This window comes from Linepithema humile, chromosome 2, assembly GCF_040581485.1.
Source record: "Linepithema humile isolate Giens D197 chromosome 2, Lhum_UNIL_v1.0, whole genome shotgun sequence".
Taxonomy (NCBI): domain Eukaryota; kingdom Metazoa; phylum Arthropoda; class Insecta; order Hymenoptera; family Formicidae; genus Linepithema; species Linepithema humile.
The window spans coordinates 10,290,456-10,305,389 of NC_090129.1; the positions used below are offsets into that span (position 1 = coordinate 10,290,456).

The following is a 14,934-nucleotide window of genomic DNA, read 5'->3' on the forward strand; positions in this document are numbered from 1 at the left end:
GCGTGGATAACGCTTCGCCGCTTCGGTACCGTCGCACGAGGATTGCCACTCGGACGATTTCGTCGTCTCGCAACGCAATCTATTTCTTTTTTCAACTATAATTAATAGGCAGTAAGTTTATTTCATCTCTCCGTCTCGCTATTAAAATAACGCTCGTAAAAGTGATTTTCGGAAATTATTTCAAGAAATCGAGAGGAACGAAAAGGAACAACAAATTGCAGTCTCTTCGACGATAATTATATAACGTTTTCCGACGTCAAAACAATTCGCCTATATGCACAACTTTAAAATAGAATTGCTCAAATTTATAGAAAACATAAGAACGATATCGAGCACTTAATATTCTCACGATGACGTCACGATGACTCTTTCTCGACAAGATGGCGACGATCTTTTCATCCCCTTTTGCCATACTCTACCGTGTACTCGCGTCCGTCTTTCTTTTTACGTGCGCTTCGCTTTCGTTTCTTTTTCTCCCTTTCTTCCATCCTTTCGCTTTTTAAGAAGAATAAATTTTAACTACTCACGCTAAAGCTATAACTACGAAGTCGAGCCAATTCCATGCATCTCTAAGATAGGTAAAAGGCTGCAGAATGAAACCCCTCGCCATCACCTTAACGGCGGACTCAAATGTGTAGATGCCCGTAAATATCACTCTGAAAACAACAAACACACCGCTCAGCTTTTTTAAATGCGTCTCGCGAGTCGTGATTCTCTACTCTCTCTCTCTCTCTCACTCTCTCTCTCTCTAGCGCGCTTAGAATCGCGGCTGACAATGAAAGAGTACGCGAACAACGTGTCCTCGCGTCAAAATGTGATTATAACAACATTTCTATCACATTGTAACTACTTTTTTTATATCTAATTGTAATATTAAAAACATTATATCATAATAGAAATATATTTGCTATTACACATCTATAATCTATAAACAGCGACAATATAAAACTAATTTATTGATAAATTTCGAAACATGCGAGTGACAAAGTTTTTAATTAAACAGCATAATCACTTTTGCCGGCGAGACCAGTCGCGTCTAAACTTAATGATTCATTTTTCCCGACAACTATTGGCATCTATTTTATTGAATATATATTGATGTAATACATATTAACTACCAATATGTTCGCACAAGGCACGGCGCACGCGAACGAAATATTAATAACAAATTATCAAAAATATTTTATCACATTTTTCAAATCGACACAAAAAAAACACAGTGAAGTGCGAAATGATAAAAATCAAGTTTTCATTTTAATTATTTCATTTAGCATTAATACGCGTGATATTAATATTTGCAAATTGTAATAGTGCGTATTTCAAGCTTTTCATTTCTGTTCTGAGAAATTTTGCAAAATTATGTTCCGCGAATTTGCAGATTACATGCTGAAATCGTTCGCGCGATTTGCCCGTCGCCTAGTGCTACCTCTAGAGAGACTAATACAAAACTTACCAACGGAATACAATTTATCACAGTCTCTACTCATATATTAGAGCTATAACACGTATAGAACATTACTTAAAATATCTATTCTTTACAACAATATGTATAATCGCCGTAAGCCTTCGATGAGATTCTTCTCGGCTAAAACCGAAACAGCTAAACATTGACGAGAAGAACGAACTAGATCTTGAAACCCAAAGTAAAAGTAATTAACGACGATAAACGCATCTCCAGCTTAGGCACTTGTCGGCACGCTAAACTACACTGTAGATTCACAGTCACTTAAGAGCAAGCTTAAGTGTGTATCGTCTCAATCACAGCAAGATTCTTATATATATCTAAAAAAAAAAAAAAAAAAAAACAAAGACTTTCCTGTCTGTTCGTTTCTCTTCCGCATCGATCGCGGTGACGCGCGAAATGCAACGATAAAATTGATTCACTGGACTGTATAAAGTATATCAAGTGCTTCGAACTACTAAATAATCGGAAAATAATTGTAGAACAGATAACCGGAAATTTAGGCATATAATTATTCAAATAAATAATATTAAATAACGATCTCGTAACGATCTCTAGAGGATGCCGTTGCTCCGAGTGATTAATGATGTTAGTAGCGCCGCGAATATGGATCGATGCGTTTTCCAGATTCATTCAAGTGTCTTATTTATTCAAGTTTTTCTTCCACAGTCGCGACTTTAACAAGAGCAAAGAAAAACCCTCGACTCACGCTTTCTACAAGTAGTTCGGTAAATTCTCTATTCATAAATTTTTTCGGCAAAGTCACGGATCGCAGGACGTTGAAAGGTACTCACTCGGTGGACTCGATGGTGGGCGAGGTGGGCATGATCATGAGTATACAGTTAACCAATATCGTGGTGATGATGAAGAGGGAAAAGATCGGATGAACCAGTATGTAAATGGCGACGCGACGTATAGGGTTGAACGGGTCGAGCAACCACATCGCATCCGTCGCCGAAAACCTGAATATGTCCTTCCCCTTGCTAATGACGACGAAGGTCTGCGAACAAAGGCGTATTTCAAGAATTAGGTGCAACACATATCGCCTTGTAATTAGATTCACCTCAAGTTATATTTTACGCAGCATGCGTTCACGATACTTCAATTTTGTCAGATTCACTTTTCGCAAAAACACTTGCAGTGCAATGAAAAGCTTTATTAAACGTTTGATAATTTAATCATTCGTGTTAATTTTTGTTTTAACATCATGAAGAATGACGAGTCTATATTTAAATATTTCAGTTAAATTTATCATAATTTTGCGACGAAAATTATTCTATCAAAGTTATTTAGTAAAATAATTAAGGAAAAATCGTATCGATCGTTACAATAAACTTTCACCTTCAAATAAAATTCCCTACAATACACTTTTACATTAGAATAAATTTTTGAATTTTTAAACACACAAATTTATATATTACAACATTACTAAAATAGTAAATGTCATTTCTAACGATGGCTCGTATTAATATAATTTTAGAATTGACAAGGATATTCTAAACATAATGTAAAATTTATAAAAAAATGTCTCGACGAGTTACGTAGAGAGTAGATTTTTTCAATTCCACCATTTCTAAATTCTACGTCCTTGAGCTTAAGTTGCAAATAAATGTATCTATAGGTATACTGCTCTCTCCATTACAGCCGTGAAAAAATTCCACAAAGTAATTACGAGTCAAAGTTTGAAAATAGCTGCACCAGGTGCGGCTGTGGAGAGCAGTCGCTCGTTAAAACCTACTCCGGTGTGCGCTTTTGCGAAAAGCGCTTCCCCGAGAGAGTTAAACTAATTAGTGCGTCAATGATCGATACCCTTTGATTGTGGTAGAAGGTATCAATATCCTCGAGAGGTGTGGAGGACAACTCGGGTGGAAAGTCGTTGTGCATTCGGACGGGGAGCGGCCCCCCCTGCTCGAACATCGGATCCGGCTGAGGACCTTCGTCCTCGTCCTCGTCGTCATATCGTACCTGCGAACGAGATGCTTGTAAGATTATCTCGGCACGCGAACTCCGACGTGTGTCGCCGTCGCGGTGAATTTCGCCCGCGCAAAAACGGCGTCCGGCTGTATATTTTTGTAGAGAAATTATATTGCGAGCGATTGAAGTACAAAAATACGGAATTCCGAATTGAATTTCTCTCGAGAGCGGAATTATTCGGGCGATTGTAACATTCCTTTGATCCAAGCGAATATGTCGGAGATATAAATGAAGCCGGCGTACTGTAAAAATAATTTTTAATGCGTCCATTATTGCCGCATTGCGGCCGCGTCTTGCGTGAAAAATCAAATTGGGCCGTCACACATATCGCCTTTCATATTCGACTGTGAGAAGTAAAAATAATCGAGCGATCGATTGATATAAATATTTCCAAAATATCAGTTTCCTTCGGTCGACTGCGGCCGTAAATTGAACGAACAATAGGCACGGCGTTATATGCATTTCCGCACTCGACATTAACGCGCCGCATGATTATACAAGAGATACGCGCAAATTCGTTCCCGAGTGCTTCAGTGACTCTCCACCGCTCGTAGCACAAAAGGCCCGCGATAAAGTTACGACAAAGAAGCACAAATAAACATATTACGTAAATTACGCGAACAATAGGCGATGTATGCGTTTCCGCGTTCGACATTAAGGTGTCGCACGATTTCACAGGATACGCGCGAATTCGTTCCCGTGTGTTTCAGCGATTCTCCATTACTTGCGGCACACGAGGTCCGCACGTAATGGAGTTACAACAGAAACATAAAATAAACACATTACGTGTACAATTCAAGAGCAAAAGAAAATACAAATCGCATTATCTTCGTTTTGCTAATTCTGTCGCGTAATTTTTCATAAAACCGATATATTTTGTATGCTCTTTCGTTGTTTTACGCGAGAATGGCGAAAAATATGGCACCGAAATACATATTGATATATTTTAATATCCTGCAAAATATACATTTGCAAACATCCATGGATATACGAACGTGTTGGCGCAGCGAAGAGTATAAAGTCGGCCGTACAGAAGAACGGAAACCACACGGCAACGTATTTGACTCTCTCGCATGCGGAACGCGGACGTAAAATATTCAGCGCCGTCACATGAATATTCGAACGAATCGCTTCTTTGGAAATATTCATCCGCGTACTTTTCTAAGTGCACCAGTTATTCATAACCCGCTTTTAGATGAGTCCCATGCGCTATATACTGCAACCGTCGCACCGGCTGTGCATCGCGAAACAAAATCCGGAACCTCCGAGCGTTCGATCGTGAAGTACAGCGCTAAAACGTGTGCGATAAGCACATTACGTGCGACTGTCACGTGTCGTCGGAGCGCACCTCTCACTTCTGGGAACGCCGAGATTTTCCAAACAAACTTACTGAATTCCGTGATCGCTGTGATAAAACTCGGAAATTTATTATTATGTTATGCGAAATTCTAGCTAATACACATTGCCAATAAATTGTGGCGACGCATATAAAAAGATTTATGTGCTCGCAATGCAGGCTGTTTCATTATTGCTGAGACTCTGTTCGGAGAAATGCATTCGGCACTGATAAGTAGTCCAAACAGTTCACACAAACGTGTACGAACTGTTTTGACTACTTTGACGTCCTTCTATTTCGTCTTATTTCCGAGTTACGATTTTTTAAAGCTTCACATATCTTGGCATGCAATCTTATCTTGATAGTTTTACATGTAGAATTAAGCCGAGAATTAATTAGTGATTTCATTTTTTTATAAAATGGGATTGAAAAAACAGGAATTAATCGATTGTTCTTTCAATTCTACGTGTAAAATCAATACTTGAAGAAATATTTCTTTATGTTGAAACACATGAAACTTCGAAGGACTGTAACTCGAAAACAAGATAAAAAAATCAGACTTTTGTTTACATAAATTCATTTTCTCGTTTTCAGGTGCCGAATCCACTTCTGAAGCGAGGGGGGAGGGGGAGGGTCTCGTCAATAACGAAACATCCTGTATGCAATAAAAGTGGGTGCTAAAAGCGGGTCGTGAAGAAGGTCCACGCCATCCGGACTTTGGCTCGAATCTCCGGCGAGTCGCAATTAAAAAACGCTACTCTTACTTTTCTATCAGCCGACTCGATGCTAGAGTACGCCTAACTAGACACAATAGCTCTATTCTAGTCTCTAGCCCGACCCATCGTCGCGGTGGCCGGCGATCTTCATCTACGTGCCGTCGCGCGCAAATTTAATATAAGAGCGTATGCACGGGAAATAAGCGTCCCGACCGATAATCCGCTCGGCACGCCTCGCCCCCATTGTTTTGCGGAATTTATGCCGGGCGTTCGATCGGGACGCTCCGCATTTGCGCGCTTATGCAAATTTATGCGCGACGGGTCCCGAGGTCCTGAAACGACATCTGCGTGTCGGAGAACGTCACGGAAAAAAAAAAAAAAAAAAAAAAAAGAAGAAGAGAACCGCGAAACGCAATTGAGATCCGTTTCGATCGCGGCAAAAGTGTGTCCGATCGCTTTAACGTCCTGCGCACCTAGCGAAGGTGTCTATGCTAAATTGTGTACGATCTAGATTGGCTACTGGGTCTAAAATTTGCGCAAGCCAAGTGTGGTTCCGCCGATGGTTTCTGCGCGCGAAATTCTTGCGTGCTCGTGCCGTGCCGGAAAGGAATTCTTTCTCGCTTGTCGTCGAATTTCGTGAGAGATGCAGCACAGTGCGTCTGATCTATATGCAATCGGACTCGGCTACGGAAGCGGAAGCGAGTACAAGCGTTAGTGCGCGAGAGACGCAGGAAGCCTTCGCGCTCTCGTTCTCGCGCGAATGCGCCGCGGGCGCCGCGGGATTAACGTTGCTCCAAAGTGTCTGCGATCTGTCAGAAATAGCAGTGTCTTTCCCTCACTGTCTCCCTCCCTCTCTCTCTCTCTCTCTTTCGTCGTAGGCAGAGCTTCCCGATGTTGCAAGCGACTATAAATCAATACGATTCCGAGAAGACACCGCCGCGTGTTATCAGCGATCGTGCGCGACTCGCGCACTTTGCTCGCTCGAAAGCAGCCTGCAACGATGCGCGCCGATACGTCCAAAAACAAAGGAAAATCAGCGCAAAGCGTTACACGTATGGCATATATATATATATACAATTTATGTAAGCGTTACCAGGCGATCGCGCGACTTCCGCTCGAAATATTTATGTCGTGATTTATGTCACTGCGCATCGCCGCGTCGCAGACGGCTCTGTTCGCATTTCCTTATTCAAATTTACGATATTTTAATTCGCGTTCATCATTACAATGCGAATGCATAGAGAGATCGTGCGCGCGAGAGAAGTGGCTTTCGAAATCAGGTCATATCAGGTTTTATGCACCTCTAACCTGAATTACTGCGCAGTCGAGTCTGGGATTAATTGTAACAGTTTCCACGAATGTGTGTCGGGCCGCGCTTATCGGAAACAAATCAGAATTCTGGATTCGCGAACAATTCCAGACGTATAATACTTGACGTTACACAAGTGCGTTTAGATGATTGAATGTCCGCGTGCCAAAATAATATCGTCGTTTTAGAAAGAGCAAAAAAAATGAAAAAATAAAAAATCGATTATTTTACTGTAGTAAAACTGAAAAATAAATAACACAATAAAGATGATTCAGAGAAAATTCCCAAAATTTTGGAACAGACAATGTGTAAAATAAATATATCATATAATATAATTTTTTTTTACGCGAATAAGACATTATCTAGAAAGAAACAATAATATACAAATTAAAGTTAGTTTATTTAAAATAACTAGAGTTTCATTATTTTACGACACTACGATAAAATTAATAAACTTAGTATTTCATGTGTAATTAAATTCAATATTTTCTGCTACATTAATTTTCGATCAGTTTTGATATTACAAGCTTATTCTAAAATAAGAAAAAAAGATATATAATTCTATAACATGGATGCTAGCTAGGTGCAGCTCTGCTTGATACAGCAATTGATGGTTTCAAATATTGCAACCGTTGCAATTGTAACAATTTATCCCAAGCTCTTTCTTTCTCTCCTCTCTCTCTCTCTCTCTCTCTCTCTCTCTCTCTCTCTCTCTCTATGTTCAAACGCTTGCACAGAGATTCTGCAGTCGACATGTATTTCGAGGAGAAGCCGCGCATTGAAGCGCAAGCACAGCTCGCTTTTGATCGTAAGACGTCAAGACACTTGCCAAGGAACGTGTAATTGTGTAATTTGCAAACAAATAAAGGGGCAATATATATATATATATATATAAAAGCACGCTGCCTTGTATCGTGTGTGTGCAATTCTATCGTGAGACTTCACCGTCATGTTTTTCGGCCACGATGTAATATCCGAGAGAAGGAAACAATGCGCGATAAGGAAAACACTCGACGTCTGACGTCTGCGAGTCCGCGACATTGAGATAGCGCGGAGGCGAGTCGCGGGCGCGCGTTCGCGCTTCCCGCCGAGAATAGTCCCCGAATTAATTAATCAAAACGTTTCGAATTCAATGCCTCGAGGATTAAACTTGCACATGTTCGGTATCAGGTCGATGTATCGATTCGCTCGAATGATGACGTTCGGAATCGATAATACACCGTGGCACGCGGATAGCCAGGGATTGAAACGACTTTACGGCCGCGAGAGCGACGGGCGGCGCGGAATTCTCCCTAAAACAACTGTCGCGCATTTAATATCGCAGAGATCGAACGTCACGCCGAGCTTGTCACGATCGAGATAATCCGCGCGCGAAAATGCTCAACGCACACTCCGTTGCGCTTTGTAAGTTCAAAAGTGACGTTCGCAAATCCGTGAATAAATAATATCCGCACGCGTTCCGAAATTCGAAAGTCCCAAATTCTTCGCCGAACGACAAAATATTTGTGTATCGTCGCGAACAAAAACCGGCGGAGTTAAGACGATTCGAAAATTAATAATAGAAACAAATGGAATAAATTTATTTCCGTCTATTTCCCGATAAAATCTCTCGCTCGCAGAGAATTCCGATGCGAATGCACGCCCCGGGCACGCTCCGAAGATACGCTCGCGACTGTTATTGAAAATATCGATTTATCGAGGCGTTCGAAGGACCGGAAGGTTCATTATTCTCGTTTTCAATCCCTGTGCAAAATGTGAGCGAGTATTGTATCGTACGTGTGGCGTCGGGCAGTGAGTGACGCGTGTCTCTAGTCGATCGATTGGCCAAATGCTGCCGAGTGAAGAAAAATCGTGAGATCGTGTGCGTGTACGTGTGTGTTGCGCGCGCGCGCGCGCGCGTGTGTGTGTGTAGAGTGAGTGAGTGAGTTAAGTAAGGTAGAAGTCGGATGAGATAGAGAGCGGTATTACTTAGCGTGACGTAACGTCTTACTTCTTTTTTCTTTTTCTTCCGTCCAAAACCTCCCTGAAATTGGAGAAATGGAGAAACAGTCGTTACACACAGAGATACAGAGAATACGGGGGGCGGGCAAGAGGGGGGGGGGGATACATCGGTGAGAATTGAGAAAAATTATATGCTAATATACGGTATAAAAGAGGGAATGGGCGCGCGACGCTGTAAGAACGAATCGATTCGCAGCTTTCGGAGAGATGCAAGCTGGATTCTGGGTGGGTCCAGAAAAGACGAGAGTGAATAAGTGTGCGAGAGAGATTAAAAGAATAGGCGAAGGGAAAGGGGGAAGGGAAGGGGGAGAGAAAACACACAGTGTTACGTCACGACATAGACACACGGCGGGAGTACACAGGATCAGGCAAGCCGGAAAAAGGGGGCTTTCCAAGCACATCAAACTTGATCGGGGCTGGATTAGCCGTCGGAGAAACGCGATTCATTTGGGAATCGGACGGCGCCTTTCTGTGGCAGAGATAGAGAGAGAAAGAGAGAGAGTTATGTATACGATTTTTATACAACACAAGCAATGTCGCGTCGCGCCGCCAACTGTCTTAAGACACTAGATAGTTAAGACACTAGGGACTTTAGAAAGTCGGGAGCAGCTGGCGAAGTCAATTGTGAAAGACTTCTAAATGTCGCTCGAAGTACATTTAATAATCATTTAATATTCAAATCTATACAATACATCGTGCGATTAATGTGTTTCAGCGGCGCTTCGCTCGATTGCAGCGTGCACTCGCCAAATTTCGCGTTACACAGAAAAAAACCGTTACGATCCAATCATATTTTTAGATTTTTAAGACTCATTTTCCAGACGATCGATGATAATCCAGTCCCGATCTCGCCTCTCTCTCTCTCTCTCTCTCTCGTTCTCTCCTTGACCTTTCATCGCTGGAGTATAATACAAGGAGGCAATAAAAGGAGAGGATTCGCTCCTCCTGCGAAAGCAATTTTCAAACAACGCGATCAATGTTGAACGGCAGGTGGAGGAGGAGGAGGAGTGGGTTAATAAATAAATCCGCTCCTTTTATATCGGTCGCAGCCGGGGACAAATTGGGAAACGCTAATTATAAGGATGTAAGGGATTCGTACGTCGGATTCACATTGACACGCTACTCTCTCTCACTCCGTGAGATAATCATCGCTCTCCGTCGCGTGGCACTCGCGCGTTACTCGTTAACGCGAGTGCGCGCGAGGAGAAGCGCACGGAGAGAGCCACGACATACGAGCGGTATCCACGAATATATATATAAATAATGTACATATGTATATTATGATATATATAAACAGGCACAGATAAGTGACACTGCAGACATCGAGCTTCGTAACGTGGCATATCTTTCGTAAAAAAAAAAAAAAAAAAACACACACAATACATTACTCTTCGACGACAGATATATGTAAACAGATGGGTTTCAAGTGGTCGTCGGTATAGAGAGAGTTACATCCTCACTACGTCAGCGATAGATCAAGCGAACAGTCAAACGCGACAGTTTGAATGGGGCGTGAAAGGGGGAGACGGGTGAGTCGTCATTGCGGTTCGACGCGTGTGTAGACAAAAAGATGGGAAAGAACAGATTTCGCAAACGGCGCTGTAGCTTTAAGCCGTCGGAAAATCAAAAATAAGGCGGCTCATACTTAAGATCCAGTTTCGATACGTTCGAAAGGCTGCATCATTGCGTATATTTGGAAACAACGCGCGCAAATATTCTTTTGATGAGTGAAAACGTTGGAAAAAAATTGCAGTCCACTGTTCTCGTGTTGATGTTTGTCTTGAATTTCAACGTGAACTTTTTCAATTGAATTAAATTGTTCATTAAATGCGTTTGAGAGACGCGTTATTATTGTTTGTCCTTACTGCTTCTGGCGTTTCCGAAACTGCATTTATTTCACGTATTTATCATCTTTCTATTGGCCGATGCGCACACTCTTTTTAATTAAAGCTATTTCTCCGAGGAATACTTTGGAAGAAAAAATTCTGACGAAAATATCTGATATCACTTTGCGAACAATGCTGCGAAATTTACTACCCGTATTGTTTACTGTCAAAGTTTTAGGGATGAGCATTGCGTTTGATAAAATCTTAAGTATGAGTAAGTATGGGAAACTTTTAGCGTATCTTATACAAACGCCTGTGGGCGCGATGGCTGTTGGTTGAAGACTGAAGGAAAGTATCTTTTAAAGTTCTAAGGTGATCTGTATAAGAGGATTTTCAGATTAAACGAATGCTATTTCTTCCTCATTGAGACTCATAAATTTTTCTTGTCGTGTTACTCGTTTCGCACTCACACGAACGCGTACAAAAGGGACAATGATAATAGGAAAGTTAATTGATCGCACACGAGCTTCGCGTAGGAAAATCAGCAGCGTCAGATAAATATTCGCTGGCATTAAATCAGTATTTCATTAGCTCGACAATTTTACAATAAGAAATTCGGGAAGTAGCGTAATATTTTTGAAGAGTGACAAGCATGTGCGATAAACATTTGCGCGAAAGAGGCACATCTCTTGAAGAGTTTCTAATATTTTTCCCAAATCTTTTACGGGATAATTGAGAAAGATCGAGATATGGGAACAGCGATTTATTTGGCGCCACTCGAAGGAGATATCTGATGAACACGCGCGTATAAGAAATTACGCGTCGGTGTAAGTCAATGCGCGAATAAAGAGATCGAAATATATACGCGATCGTGCGACGAGCACACACGGCCGCGTTCATACCTCGCCTTCCGCTCTTCTCTGCTGAAGCTCCCGCTGCCTGGCCTCTTCCTCGGCAATGCGAGACTCGATCGCTGCCAGGGACTCCCGCGTGAACGGACGGAACAAACTTCTTTCTTCCTCTGATATAGAGTCAGAATCTTCGGACATTGTCTAGGCTGCGCACAGCTGAGCCACCTTCCTGCAAGTGTAAATCGTAATCAGTACAAGATGCAAGATTAGACGGCGACAGAATATTGAGATTCAAATGATTTTCTGCAGAGTGCGCACACTTTTCTATAGATTTACTAAAAATCGCTATAAATGCTGTTCTGTAACGTTTCTGTCTTTTATTCCAATGTATAATTATAAATGTTCAATGTACGAAAATAAATGTCAAACATGTCCATATTGTTGTGACTTTTCATAAATATGTCGTTATTTTTAACGCCTAAAATTATATACGCAGCAGAAAAGTATTAAAATCATTGTAATTATGACCAGAGAAAGAATTTTTAATTTTTTGACGTATATTCCATAAAAGATAACACACGCGTAATATACAAATTGAGAATAATAATAAAACCATCATAATTATCCTGTTTGCATGCGCAAAACAGGTAAAAATAATTCCCTTATTCAGAGAAAATGAAAGGTCAATAAAACTAGTTTTCAAATAAAAAAAATTATCAATAATTAAATAAATAAAACACTCACAGACCGTTGGCGGATAAAGTCGAAAAAAATTATTAGGTCCTATAAAAAATTACAAATGCACAGAACAGTAAGCGTAATTTTATCAGATCTCCGGGAAGCCGATAACAATCGGGCGCTACGCGCGAAAGATCGCGCGGCCGCTCAATGGATTCACTCGGACTCACTTTTGATCGGTGCTAACAGTTCCTGAAGTGTGGTGTGCGCGTGTCCCACGATGCGGGGGGGTAGTAGAGCTGCTGCTGTGGCTGACGGGGACGACGGGTCCGGTGCTGTGAGCGGCGCGACTTGCCGGCTTCCGGCCGGTTTCTGGGCGATTCAGCGGAGCGCGTCGTGCCAACGATGCGGTCACACGGCGCCGTAACGTACGGTCGGACGGATAAGTGCGCTCCGTGCAGCACGTCGATTGCCGATCTGCCGCTGCTGCTCTTACGCTCCCTTTTCTTGTCGATCGCCGTCACGCGAATACTACTGCTGCTGCTGCTGCTGCTGCGGCTGCGGCTGTTGCTGATGCCGTTGCTGCTACTATCGCTACTTCTAGTTTTGTTCCGGTTGCGGATGCTGCTTTTGCTGCTGCTGCTGCTGCTGCTGCTGCTGCTACCTGAATCTCGTTCCAACGAAATGGCGACGAGAAATGACGAACGCGCTGCGGCAGTGCGTGCTATGTCGGGGACCGTCCAACGCGAACCAAGATTTTTCATGTCCGACCTAAGAGGAGCCGAGCAAGTGTTGCGTTGCGATAAGATCGTAGATATCGTAATCCCCGTGTGTCACGAGAGAATGCAAACATCAAATATATTGTTCCGAAATGACGTCACGTTGCGGTTATTTTTTCTCTTTTTTTGTTGACATTCCGCCTCGTGTAAATTACGAGAAACCAGCGACACCGAAAGAAACGATTTTAAGCGCATTAAGGTCATTTGAACGTGACATAACTTTTAATTATAACGACACGTGTAGTATACTTCGCGGAATGTCGCGTTCGTGGAAATCATTAGGCCGGATAACATCGCCGAAATAAACAAGGAGCGAAACTACTCCTGCAAATGAAGCCGCCCACGGAGTGGGAAGGCGATTAACGCATACTCACGTGTGAATGAAGCGACGGGTGCGATCAATCCGTTATCCGAAATAACATAGTCTGGTCTTCGAGTCGGTCGTTTCTTTTATCTGCAACAAACACGGAGAATCTAGATGAGTGCGCGGAATTGTCCCTCGATAATCAATATTGCGTATCCGAAACTGAATACACAAAGCCAAGCTCTGCACAAGTCGCAAAGTTCACACAGATTTGTATGCGCAAAATATTTACAACACAAATATCCGACGCTGAAGCTTAACGGAGATTTACATTGTAACGAGATATTTATTCTGCGTTCGCGCACAGATGAAGAATCTTTCGTGCGAAAGCGTATCTCTGCGGTGGAAAACTCTACTCTTTCGATAGAGAGAAAGAGAGAGAAGGAACAACATTTTCACTGTGCTAAAACAATATTTGCGATTGGCGGAAATTGTCACGGGAGAACGTGCGAACGTAAAAAAGACGTGTCTTTAGAAGACGCAAGATGGATGCGCGCGATTTTGTCCCCGTGCAACGGCAGGGGATTTCACGCGAATCGTACCGGTATGCACACTGCGCGGAGCCGCGGAAAGGTGTCGGTGGTCTTTGACCGAGTTTCGCGCGGTCGATCATATTCCGCCGAAACTCGGTCACACGCGCTTTATGCATCGGCGGCGGCGGCGGCGGCGGCGGCGGCGGCGGCGCCGAGCGCCCGGCCGTAGCGATAAACGTAAACGTAAGGAAAAGTAAGAGTGAAGGGCTCGCCAGTGGTACAAGCACACGCAGGGTCGGCCGGCACCACGTCGCCCCCCCACGTCGTCCGAGTCCGATGACGGACGGAATTTTTCCACTTGCCGATATTTATAGTATAAACTGCGCTATTCTTTCTGTTGACTCTCTCAGCGCCGAGCCTTTGTTTGCCGAACGAAAAATCGAAGGATCGCGCTGACCGCTTCTGTGCGATTGTACCGCTCTTCGGCAGCGTTTTCGAATTTATAAATTCGGAATGCAATTTGACCATTATACATGCACAGAGTGTTATTGATGATGCGCCCCCCCCCCCCTCCTTTTTCATTTCACACACAGAGATTGATTCAACACTGAAAAATAATTTCGAAACATTTATATAAATACTATGGCCTATTTGATCTTGTTTTTGATTTACCGTTTTTCAATTTTTCGTTTGAGAGGCTATATTTAGCTACATTTTGACATAAATTGTGAAATATCTCGTAAAAATATCATCTTTTTACAACAAACTTACTTTAAACATATAAATTCTAGTACATAAATAGTATATAGCATATAAATTCTACATAAAATTCTGATCTTATTAAAAAAATATGAAATATGTGAAGCTTCAAAAGACCGTAACTCAGAAATAAAGACAAACGCGGACATGTGTTTAATAAGAGCGGTTTTACAGCTGTCGAATTCATTTCTGCAGTGGAAGAATTTGATTTCGATTATAATTACAGAAATTTCGAATTTGGTTGGACAGCGTAAATATTATTTTTCCGTTACTAATTGTTTCGAATTCTTTTTAAGGAAGAAATTGAAATCATTCATAAGATTGTGAGTGGATTAATTTCATTCGTAAGACGCACGATACTAATCTCCATTGTTGCTGCCTATTTACTGCGTGCGACATTTTCATT

The 14,934-nt window shown here is 42.2% G+C and overlaps 2 protein-coding genes across 28 annotated transcripts in view; both read right to left on the reverse strand.

Annotated features, from left to right (window-relative positions):
* para (paralytic) overlaps positions 1-14,934 on the reverse strand; it is a 67,982-nt gene that overhangs the window by 36,070 nt on the left and 16,978 nt on the right. For 17 of the 27 annotated variants that reach the window (XM_067349005.1, XM_067349009.1, XM_067349011.1 and 14 more), the window contains exons 2-8: positions 13,307-13,386; positions 12,384-12,924; positions 11,527-11,704; positions 8,788-8,820; positions 3,272-3,427; positions 2,257-2,462; positions 528-656 (exon numbers count right to left, since the gene is read on the reverse strand). In XM_067349005.1, the coding sequence (XP_067205106.1) occupies positions 528-656; positions 2,257-2,462; positions 3,272-3,427; positions 8,788-8,820; positions 11,527-11,673 (671 nt within the window). In that variant the 5' untranslated portion in view covers positions 11,674-11,704; positions 12,384-12,924; positions 13,307-13,386. Of the gene's footprint in view, positions 1-527; positions 657-2,256; positions 2,463-3,271; positions 3,428-4,431; positions 8,472-8,787; positions 8,821-11,526; positions 11,705-12,383; positions 12,925-13,306; positions 13,387-14,934 lie in introns of those variants that run through there. The other 10 variants (XM_012379687.2, XM_012379692.2, XM_012379695.2 and 7 more) reach the window with 2 other exon arrangements.
* On the reverse strand, positions 12,396-12,917 carry LOC105679577 (zinc finger Ran-binding domain-containing protein 2). Its single transcript, XM_012379657.1, has one exon. It carries the CDS (start codon positions 12,915-12,917, stop codon positions 12,396-12,398), a length of 522 nt encoding a protein of 173 aa, XP_012235080.1.